This window comes from Lathyrus oleraceus, chromosome 5, assembly GCF_024323335.1.
Source record: "Lathyrus oleraceus cultivar Zhongwan6 chromosome 5, CAAS_Psat_ZW6_1.0, whole genome shotgun sequence".
Classification (NCBI taxonomy): domain Eukaryota; kingdom Viridiplantae; phylum Streptophyta; class Magnoliopsida; order Fabales; family Fabaceae; genus Lathyrus; species Lathyrus oleraceus.
Window position 1 is genome coordinate 95,123,403 of NC_066583.1, and position 12,502 is coordinate 95,135,904.

Sequence of the window (12,502 nt, forward strand, 5' to 3'; positions counted from 1 at the left end):
GCGAGAGTCTTAAGGGAAGTGAGATAAATTTTTTTGAAAATGAAAGGCTTCAGCATGAAGTCCCCCTTTAATAATCTCTCTCTTTTTTCACTCTCCCGATGAAGCCATATGGCTTCATCAAGGACCCTTAGATCTGGTCCCAAAGGGAATTATGTGTACGCCTCCCTATATTAGAAAGAAGATCATGGCCCCTGATTTTTTATTAGAAGGCCCATATGGGTTCTCACTTGAACCCTTATTAATAAAGCTTGGACCATTTGATCCTGATCAGATGGTTACCACGTGCTCTTTCTCCTTTCCCTTGTGTTTTTGGGCCTCACTAGTTGAACCAAGAGTCCTTCTTTGGACTCATACCTATACTTCATGGTTTCACCCCCTTTGGTTTTTATTTGTTTGGGCCTTAAGCCCATTTAGATTTTTCTTATTCTCATTCCACCATTTAATTGATAGTTCACCCCTCTCTTTCATCTCGTGTTTTTTGTTTTTATTGGCTATTAGTTGAATTAATAATTGTTTATTCAAAAACATAAAAGGCTAAATAAAATCAATATTTTTTTCAAAATAAAAATACAAAACACTTGATCAACATCAAGTTAATTTTCAAAACAAAAACATTTCATCGCTCCTTCATCAATTTCAAAATCACTTCACCATCAAACCATTTCATCATTAAATCAATTTCAAAAAAATGTGAATCAAACACTTGATCAACATAAAGTCTTTTTTAAAACTCAATCAAGAACGTTTCAAAATCTTTTTCTCAGAAATATCAGATGAAAAAGGATTTATTGGACGTGATATCCATCCTAGTCCTCAAGTATTTGGATGATAGCCATAATAACTTACCGTTCGAGTATTAGTCTTCTGTTTAAAACATGATAATTCAATAAAATTAGTTAGTTCCGATTTGGATGAAAATGATTAGTTGGACGTAATATCCATCCTAGTCCCCAAGTATTTGGATGATAAACATAATAGCTTACCGTTTGAATGCTTGTCTTCCATTAAGAGATCATGACTTAATTCACCTCACAAATTCCATAAACAATTTGGACAAAAAAGAATTAGTTGGACGTAATATCCATCCTAGTCCCCAAGTATTTAAATGATAGCCGTAATAGCTTACCGTTCGGATACTCGTTATCCACCCATATATAAACTCAACGAATCAAATTCATTTTCCCAAGCGCAATAAAAAATTAAACCTTTTCGCAAATGAACAATACTTTATCTATTATAATGCGATACAAACAAACACTTAAGCCTCCCATGTGCGAGCATACTAGCAACGTTTAATCACTAGAATACGATCAATCATGATCCGTTCTACTACGACACAAACAAACGTTTAAGCCTCCCACACACGAGCATACAAGCAACGCTTGACTGATAGAATGTGAAATAAGCACCGTTTACTTAAAACAACCAACACACACTCATTTACTACCCAAAACTACATAACTTTGAATTCCTCATCGCACCAGAGGATACGTAAGAGCGAGATTCAACGTCTCGTCAAGCACTATAAGAAAAAATCCAAAAATATATTTTTCCTTCCCAAACAACTACATAGCTTTGAATTCCCCATCGCACCAGAGAATATGTAGGAGTGAGATTTAACATCTAGTCAAACACTATAATAAAAATTGTAAAAAAAAATCTTTTTTCTTGCTAAGAACTACGTAGCTTTGAATTCCTCATCGCACGTGATGATACGTAGGAGCAAGACTCGCAATCTTGTCAAGCTCCATAATAAAAAACTTATTTTTAGTCATTTTCTTTTTCCTTTCAAACTTTTAATAACTAGAAGAGAAGCAATAAATGAAAGCTAACACTCCTATTCGCAAAATTGACTAGTTGGTTCCTGTTGAGTACAACAGATGTGATTGATGCTAATACCTTCCCCTCGAATAACCGACCCTCGAGCCAAATTTGGTTTCGATGACCATTTTATTTTTTTAAGGGTTTTATCGATATTTTCCATTTCCTTTTGGAATAAATAAACTTTGGTGGTGACTCTGTTGTATTTTGAGCATTCTTTACGCATGGTTATTTTTCGCACCACGACATTAAGTCCTATGGCTTTGGTGCTTTTATGACTTCTATAAAGGCTTCTCACGTTGTACTTCACAAGTTCCCTAGAGCTCTTCCTTCTAAGGGGCTCTAGTCCTCTCAAAAGGTGCGGACTTGTCGAGTAAGATGATACTACATTCAGGGTCTCTCTACACCAACAAGATTGAAGTGATGGCTGAGAGTTCTTACCATGTGTTATGTGGCACTTCTTTGATGACCTTGGCGGTTGCTGGCTAAGGTGAAGTATTTTCCCTTGGTAATTTAACCCAAGATAAGGAACAATGGATGAGTAAGTTTGAGCAGCTATGTATGAAGAGACTAGCCTCAATGGAAAAGTATTGAGACTCTGGCAGTTCCAGATGTAAGCTAAAGGTTGGAAGAACGAGGTTCAGAGATTGTCAGGACTTAAAAAGGAAGTGGAGACTCATGGCGCCCCATCTGACCTGACAACTAGGAATATCAATTTGTAGGAGACGCTGGTTGACAAAGAGAAAGCTTTGAACGAAGCTCATATTTTTGAAAGGAGCTATCCTCCCAAGTGACCGCTGCCAGGAAGGTTCTGGAAGAGGAGAAAGAATCCCGCTAGGAGTTGGATAAAGAGTACAACACTACTATAAACAATGGCATCCATGGTGCTCTTAATGCTTTCCATATGGCCATCAAACAAATCAAGATCCTTTTTCATAGGGCCATCATGAGATCCTAGAGGAAGGGATCTTGTATGTACAAACAAATCTTCTTCAATCACACTTATTACGAAAGTTGATGAAGGACTCGATCAAGAAGATTCTAAGACCGTGGCCATATGAACGTGACTATCGAATTGGTTTAGAAATGAATCGGGAAAAATATGATTGAATTAATAGAAACTTGATCGAGTTAGAATGTTGACTAGATCAGAGATCTAATAGTGGAAATTTGTAGGAATCAATTGTCGATTCCCACAGACGACACCATCGTTCCGCATTGGAACCAAAATTGGTGATGTAGGTCTTTGAAGTGATGACACACGTTGCTCCGGTGCACTTGCTAGGTGACTTGCGTCGTTCCGATACAATTGCGTTAGAGTGGACATGAAAGCTTAACACTTTAATGATTAAGTCAATATTTTAGTAATGGAGATGAAAAATCGTGAATTGAATCATATGTGTTTCCGCGCCAACGATTTTATTCATATGATATGTGAAATTGAGCCTTTATAATTTTGAGTTTGAGATCGCCCCAAAATAATATGGAAAGAAGAAAAATGGTGAAATGTATTTAAATATAAAATTTCATGTAAAATACTCTTGCAAACTAACCAATAGATTTTGAATTTTGAAAGATTTTAATAAAGAAATTAAATAATAAAAAGGTTGACAAACCCCAACCACTCACCACAATCTTTCAATAACAACAGTACACATACATCACGCTTTCTCTTTTCTTCATTTCTGCAACGCTCATCGTCATGATCCAATTGTTAACCAACTAACACCACCATGTCTCCATCGTTTGTGAGTTTCGCTGGCTTATACAGCGGATATCTCCGTCGTTGTTTCACCGGAGCAGGTCTCATCGCTCAAAAAATCGACATAGACAACGAAACAACTCTCCATGTTTGGAGACCAACAAATCAAGCCACACTAAAACCATCGCTCGTTCTGATTCACGGATTCGGTCCTATGGCTATATGGCAATGGCGTCAACAAGTTCAGTTTCTAGCTCCACATTTCAATCTCTATGTTCCCGATCTAATCTTCTTCGGTGAATCAACAACGAGATCGAAGGAAAGAAGCGAGCAATTCCAAGCAGAGTCGGTTGGAAAACTGTTGGAGAAGTTAGGTGTGAAAAAGTGCCACGTGGCAGGCACGAGTTATGGCGGTATTGTTGCTTATAATATGGCGAAAATGTTAGGGAATGAGAAAATTGATAAAGTAGTTATTGCTAGTTCTGGTGTAAATATGACAAAGAATCATAACGTGAGGTTGATGGAAAGGGCTGGAATGGATAAAATTGAGGACCTTATGTTGCCTTCATCTACCCAAAATATGAGGAAAATGATGAAACTTGCAGTGGCAAAAAGAACGTCTTTCATTCCTGATTTTCTATTGAAAGACTTGTTAAATGTAAGTGCTGTTTTTCATTTATTTGTTTTCTATTCAGGTTAGTATTTATTTGTTTTTAAATTGTTTACTTTTTAAAAATATTTGAAATTGTTCAAATTTAGTTTTTATGAATACTATCCGACTAAATATTTGATATAGAAGTCCGCAAATTTTAGCTCAATTGACAAAAGTCAATATTGTTAAGTTGAACGTCATTATCAAGATTCGAATCCTGATACTCATGATTGTATGTGTGAGTTTCTAGTGATTATTACCACTTCATTTAGAAATTATTTTTTAAAAAACTTTGATATATGAAAGATGTGCATATTTGTACTAGTATAATTTTATTGATCTCTAAGAAAGAGAGTCCATAATTGTGCGATATAAGCTATACCCCATAACATTGGGTGAGTGATAAACACATTATGACAAACCGCTCGAACGAGGAGTAAAGTAGTCTAAAGAAGAGTTCCAAGTTGCCTGAAGAAGGGCTAACTCGCCTTGTTGGGCTTGGACTAAGATGTCTGATTCAATCCACACTCCATTAACAATTTAGTAGGCAAAACACGTGGCACACACATTGGTCCAAAAGACGGTTAAAGTGAGGTGGAAAACTGTCCTCCCTATTAGCGGGGACGAAATGGCTCTTCACTAAGGGATTGATGGGAAAGGTGGAGGAAGTGGACTTGACTTTCTCTATTGTCCAGCCCACGGAAACTCCTATAAATACCTTAGCCTTAGAACTCGGGAGAGATCTTCAATTTCCCCATAAACACATATACAGAGCTTCTCATCACTTTATGTGAGATATCCCTAAATATCGTATAAATATCCAAAAACACCACACACAATCCTACAAACACAGGGCTATCCTCATTGTACTTTTTTAGCAAGTACAATATTCTTGCTCTTTAATTGTGTTTTGAACCGGCCAAAATAGTCCCATATTGTTTGCAAATCGAGGATAAGGATAATTTACATATAACACACACATACCTTAACCCAATGAGGTTCCTTTTTTAAAGGACAAAGCTCTGATAGTTCTAACACCCAAAGCATAAAATACCATGTAGCCACAATGACACGAACTTTAGGTCGACCGAAACATTGGTACTGTCTGTGGGAACTCAAAGTTCTTGTCGTACCCCTTAGTCTTGATTATGGGGAAATTGTTTTGGGATGACCAAAATAGTCTCACATTGCTTGGGATTTGAGGTTAAGGGTAATTTATATACAACACCCGCACACCTCAACCCAGCGAGACACCTTTTCTAAAGGACAAAGTAGTGAGAGTTCTCACACCCAAAGTTGACAATAACTAGTAGCAGTAGTGGTGCAAACTTGAAGTCAATCGAAACATTTTCCCTCATTCTGGAACAATTTATCCCCAATCGAGACTAAGGTGAACAATGTAAAATTTGAGTTCTCACGGACCCCCTCACGACTTTGTCCTTTAGAAAAGGTGTCTCGTTGGGTTGAGATGTGTGAGTGTTGTATATAAACTACCATTTACCTCGATTACCTAGCAATGTGAGACTATTTTGGTCAGTCTAAAATAGTTTCCTTAGTTGAGGCTACAAAGCACGATGCGAAATTTAAGTGGCCATGGACGACGCTGATGCTCCAATCGACCTCAAGTCCGCGTCACTGTGGCGACTAACTATTGTCTGCTTTAGGTGTGAGAACCCTCACAACTTTGTCCAATAGAAAAGGCTTCTCGTTGGATTGAGGTGTCTGAGTGTTGTATATAAAATATCCTTAGCCTCAATTTCTAAGCAATGTGTGACTACTTTTGCCATCTAGAAACATTCCCCCCATTGAGGCTAAGGGGCACATTAAGAACTTTGAGTTCCACATAAACGACATCAATATTCCGATCGACTTCAAGTTCGTGCCACTGTAGCTAGGAGGTATTGTTTGTTTTTGATGTGAGAACCTTCACGACATTGCTCTTTGAAAATTCCCCTAGTTGAGTTGACGTGTGTGTTATATATAAACTAATCTTAGCCTCGATTTTCAAGCAATGTGGGACTATTTTGACCAATTCGAAAGAAATTATAATATATCTAATCTTAAAAGAAAAATATAAAACGTATTTGATTTAAATTTGAACTAAATACATTTTAAGTTGAATAGGATTAACAACACTTTCTTTAACACACATATTTCAACTCATTCTCATTAATAAATTTATTGAATCCACCATATGCAATTTTAGGGATCTCTTAAAAGTATCATTTTGATAGTGTATGAAAGGATTCTTTCAGAAGCATCATGTTTTAGAAGAATCCTTATGGAGTGTATGCTTATAGTCACAAATCAGTCTCTTTCTCCCCCCTCCCAATTCTGAAATTCATATTAAAAAGCACACCCCCCCCTCCCAAAAAAAAAAAAAAAACTATTTTCATCAAAATCAAATGCTCGGACCTACAACTTCTTGCAAATCATCAAACAATCTATCACATATGCTTACATTTATAATCTATTTGTTATTTACACAATTTGTAAGGATATTGAAAACCATATGTTAGAGCTCATTGTTTCCATCATGTATCCGTAAAGTACCTTATATATCCACCTTTCAAATTGATCTTCATGAGTCATGTAGAGTTCACTCTTGAAGTCATCTTCTGAGACCATCATCTCAGAGTCTCAATTTTTTCAGTCTCATGTGTTGAATTCATTAGCAATACGGTGTAAAATATAGTTTCAACCATTGTTGCATTTGAATGCTCGAACCCCTTATAGTCTTATTGTTTCTCTGTTGGATATTTGTAAACTTGTTTAATATTTGTTACAATATCGAACTTTTTTTCCCAAAGTCATGAGTATGTTTTTTGACACAATCATGTTTATTGTAATCTCAACAACAATGTTTTTCTCTTCAACATTTAAACGACAAACAATTGGATGACATGCTAACTTGTGATCCAATTTATGATTGTGTACATCACACATCATTTAAATTTCTAAACAATTTCCATCATATAGTATCCACACAGCCTGAATGGACATCCACAGTCCCTTGACCTAGTATCATCATGTTTCAACTTTCTATTTGTTTCTTTATACTTACCATTTCTTTCACAACGCATACCAACATAAATTTTTATCATATTCAAACACAAATCATACCTCTCGTTAGTCTAAGTATAAATTATTTAAATAAATAAGTTTTAAAAATAATTTGAGTCTGACCTTTTAATTAATTGAGATAGGTCAAGTCTTAAGTGGGTCAAACCATAAGCTTCTCTAAGACAGTCTCTCACATTCCCACCCATAATTCGAATTCACATGTGTCCCATGAAATTGTGTAAATTCTGCATAAATTTTTATTAGATCTTTATAATATTCTAATAAATTTAATTTATCATTAAAATAGAAAATTTAATTTATCATTAAAATAGGAAAGTTAATTTTTATTATCTTTATATGTTTGTGACTCACAAGATTTCAATTTTATTCACAATTCTTTAAGGTTTTGTTTGGGAGTTTTGAGGGAAATGGGTATGACAACTTTGAAAAAAGGGAATGATTGAGTGAAAAGAATATAATAATTTAAGTTGGGAGGATTTTAGGGGAATTTCTTTTATTTAAAAACCAAAATCTCTCTAGTTTAGGGAAAATAAAAAGTTGTATTTGATGAGGGATTTAAAGGGTTTTTGATGGCTTTGACAAAATTGTTCAAATGTAATTTATGTTGTTATAGTATTTCAAAAATTAAAAACATGTTAATGATAAACACTCTTTTATCATTCTATACAAAATATTTTTTTTTTCAAAAAATATTAAAAACTTTTCTATATTTTTTTAAAAATATCGATTTTCGAAATCTTCTCTTTCCCTCCCCTCCAAACTCCCAAACAAAGTCCAAAATATAACTTGGTAGTAAGTGAATTATGTGAAGGATATATTGATTGAGTGATTAACAAAGTGAGTTACATGTGAAATCTATATATATAATTCGAAGACGACTAATCCTAACTAATTGCATAGTCTTAAGTGTTTTAACTGACTTGTGTCGCAAATAACTAACTTGAAACACAAGTAAACTCCTATTAACTATGGCTTACATTCAAAAAATTCTTCCTAAATCATATCTTCTAGCCTTCTCATTCCTATAAGTTCATTCAAGAAATTAAACCTTGTTTCATCAATGGTTTGGTGAATATGCCTGCAAGTTGTATTCTCTAACTTGTTTTTGTTCACTTAGTTTCTCAAGAAGTGGTATTTTCTTTCAATATACTGGCTTCTACCATGATTCATTAGATGATTAGCCAAATTGATTGTTGATTTGTCATCAACCAACAATTTGATCTTCAATGATTTAATAATCTTTAATTCTTCCTATAAATTTTCGATCCAGTGTGCTTTAACAAGTTGCATGTAAAGTTTCTACATGCTCTGTTTCACGAGATTATATAGCCATTATTCCTGGTTTCTTGGAGCTCCATGAGATTGGAGCTACTCCAATCATGAAATGATATCCTATTGCACTTTTCCTATCATTTTGATCTTCTCCCGAATCTAAATCAAAGTAGTCGTATGTCATTGTATCTTTGATAGTGTTCTTCTTGTTTGGTATATGTATATCATGATTTGGTGTACCTTAGAATCCTTTTGCCGGCTAGTAGGTGGCATGTTCTAGACTTCTCCATAAATCTACTTACCAAGCCAACACTTTGACAAATGTTTGGTCTTGTGTTACATAGTTACCTTGGTGATCCAATGATCTACTTGTACATGATTACATCTACAAGCTCGTCTTTTGTTTCATTATTCAACTGTATGCATGTTCTCATGGGAGTGATTGCATGGATTACATTTTCTTATTTTGAATTTCTTTTGGATGTCTTATGCATATTTCTTATAATGAAAGAAAACTCCATTTCTTGGGTTTACAAACTCCATTTTTAAAAAATAAGCCAAATTTCTTAGGTCTGATATTTCGAAAACAAAGTGATCCAAAGATTCTAAAATGGCCAAAACTTAGTTTTATATCTGTCTAGTCTTCATAGGTGTCTTGCTCATCACCTTCTTTGTTGGACACCTATTAATGACATTCACATCTATTGAGGTTGCTTCTCCCTAGAAATTGTTTGTAATTTATCTTTCTTTGAACATTCTTCTTGCCATATTCAATATGTTCATCTTATTTCTTTCACCAATGCTATTGTGTTGAATTATATATGGAGCTATAATTTCACACTCAATACATTCTTTCTCATAGAATTGTGCAAGCTATTCGAAGTATATTTAATAATAAGGTTTTGAAAGGAAATAAAGAGAGATGAGAGAATAACATTTAGGTAAGTGAATTATGTGAAACATATATTGATTGAGTGGTTAACCAAGTGAATTACATGTGTAGCTTATATATACAATCAGAAGGCAACTAACTTAACTAGATGCATCGACCTAACTTTTTTTTTTGTAAATGCCAACTTCATTAAGAGCACAAGAAGTGCTAAAAAGAACACCTTAATACAAGACAAAATCACAACAACACCAAACTAGACCAGATAAAATAAATAGCTCCCAAGCCAGCCTAAAAGAGTTAAGACAGAGAAAAAAATACACAGGTGAAACCGATAACAAACACAACTCCTTTTGATTTGTGGCGAATCCATCTCCAAGACAGGATCTTTGCCTCTTCAGATAATCTTTCTTCCTCCAAATCCTCCCCTTTAAAAATTTTGTTGTTCCTTGTTTTCCAAACAGTCCAAACAATTGCGGTCCAAATACAAGCTATAATCGACCTAACTATTTTAACTTGTGTTGCATGTAACTAACTTGTAACACAATTAAACTTCTCTTAACTATAAATCACATACACAATAAAAAATAAAAAAAATTTAAATGTTAAATTCTAACTATTTGACGATGAGTATATTTTATATGGAGTCTCAGTTTCGATTCATCACATTTTTTCCGCATATGTATTTATGGGAATATGTGTATCACTTTGTCAAAAAAAAATTATCATATAAAAATATTTTACATTTTTTTTATCTTTTTGCTACAATTTTTTAAATGATAACTTTTTAAAAATAATTAAAATTAAAAATTATTTTGAATATTTCTCTTATATATTATTTTTAAAAGATATCTTTTAGTAAAAATATAAGTTTATTTTATGATTTTAAAATATTTATCGTTGAATATCTAAATAATTGAAATATCATAATTATTTATTCAATTTATAAAAAAACTAAATTTGAAACAACTTCCACTATTTTGAATATTTTTTTCATTAAATTAATCATAAAATATTAATTAAAAATAAATTTTAATTATATACACAATACATACATATTATGTGATTTGAAATTTTTATGGAAAAAAGGGAAGAAATTAATGTATAAATTTCTTTGAATGATATATAAATCTGTCATATTTCAGAAATTATACATGGAAAATAGGAAGGAAAAGATGGAGCTTTTAGGTGGCTTGTCCCTCGGAAAGATTGACACTTCAAACATTTCACCTCTTCAACAAGTAACTCTCTTTACTTAATATTTTAATTACATACAACTCTCTATAATTGAGCATTATTGTGGGTGATTAATAAACAATTATCGTAATTATCAGGAAGTTCTCATAATTTGGGGGGAAGATGACAAAATATTTCCTGTGCAGATGGCCCATGAACTGAAACAGTCTGTATTCAAATCCTTCGCAATAATTAATTTGTGCATTTTTAGAGGCTTAGCTTAATGCTTGAGAATGTGTTATATAACTAAATTATTAACTTATTGCAGGGTAATCAGTAAGAAGGCAAGTATAAAATTGATAAAGGAGGCATCTCATCTGCCTCAAATTGAAAAGCCAAAGAAATTCAACAATATTATCCTAAAGTTCTTACGCTCTGGCTCATGAATCCTTTTTATGATTATGTTTCATATAATTACTATTTATTTTTTTTGAAACTATTATAATGATTATTGAATAGTAAATTTAGTAATAATTAGCCTTTATAGAAGTTAATATACTAGTTATACAATATTACTATTTTAAATTGTTTTGTTGCCACAAAGGACAAAGCCACAACTATCCAAATATAAATTATATTCTAAGTATGAACAGCATGAAAGTGGATATTTATGGATGGATAGAATGTTATCCATATCCGATAAATATGATAGATGTATGTGGCTTATTTCGTGTGATTATTTATGGATTTTAAAGTATCCATAGATATTTATGGATAATTTAGAATCACTTTTCTAAAAAAAAATTCAACTTCAGAATTCTTTTTTATTACATAACAACATACAATTCGCTCTTAATTTAAGAAAAAAATATAATACACTAATTTTCTTCTTTTTCACAAAAATATAATAATATTCCAACATAATATTCAAATATTTCATTTTTAACCAAAACAAATGAAAGATATTGTGATTGTGAGTTATGATAGAAGGACGGACGGATGACAAAGAAGTAGGAAGAGAGGCCGTGGCTGGACAGATGAAGGATTGTACTGGTTGGTTGAACCGTAGAATTGTTAAAATGATGTATAGGGTATAGAAGAAGTTTAAATATGAAATGACTAAATAGAATTTGTATGGAATGTGAAATATTTTCTTCAAAGAAAATTTAAAAAAAATGAGAAGATTATTTTTTAGAAGATGAAAAGAGAGAGTATAATAAATTAATAATATTTAAATCATTTTTATAATTTATTAACGGATATGAGTATCATCAAGCCTGCGTTTGTATCAATTAAAAAACAGGTATTTAAATATCCATTCATTTAATCTGCAAATATCCAATAAGCTACCCGCCACGTATCTGTGACTGATTTTTTCTGCAGATACCAGCAGGTACGAATTTTTTTTCCATCCTTAAACCACTTACCTCCTGGTATCCATATCAGCTGACGAAACCATGTTACCCCCTTCGAGGTCGTAACGAGACGATAGTTCACCACAAATCACAGTTCCAGTGGCACCAATATCTAACATTAGTTGCCTTCACATTGAAACATCGTTGAAAATCAGAATCTACGACAAAATAATCGATCCTGATGAACATAAAGGTCTAGAAAAGTGCAAACTATTCTTTCTCACTTTGAAGCCTGAAGCCATGACATGGTTCATGGGACTAGGAAATAAATCCAATGCCTAGTGGGGAGAATTTCAAACGAGGTTTACCGCCCATTTTACAACATCTAGAAGGCAACCAATTTCAGTGGAAAGTTCGAGATCGATTAGGAAAGAAAATGATGAATCATTGCAGTCTTACATCGAGAGGTTAAATGGGGAGGCTATTTTGACCAAAAGCAACGACGAAGAAATGAAGAAGTACTTGTTAAGCCTCGAAATCAAACCAAGATC

At 33.3% G+C, this 12,502-nt stretch overlaps 1 protein-coding gene across 1 annotated transcript; it reads left to right on the forward strand.

Annotated features, from left to right (window-relative positions):
* Positions 1-3,423: 3,423 nt before the first annotated feature.
* Positions 3,424-11,239, forward strand: LOC127087853 (uncharacterized). The gene is made up of 4 exons (XM_051028770.1): positions 3,424-4,181; positions 10,566-10,661; positions 10,755-10,822; positions 10,925-11,239. The coding sequence occupies exons 1-4, from the start codon at positions 3,555-3,557 to the stop codon at positions 11,040-11,042; spliced, it is 909 nt and encodes a 302-aa protein (XP_050884727.1). The 5' UTR covers positions 3,424-3,554; the 3' UTR covers positions 11,043-11,239.
* Positions 11,240-12,502: the final 1,263 nt, after the last annotated feature.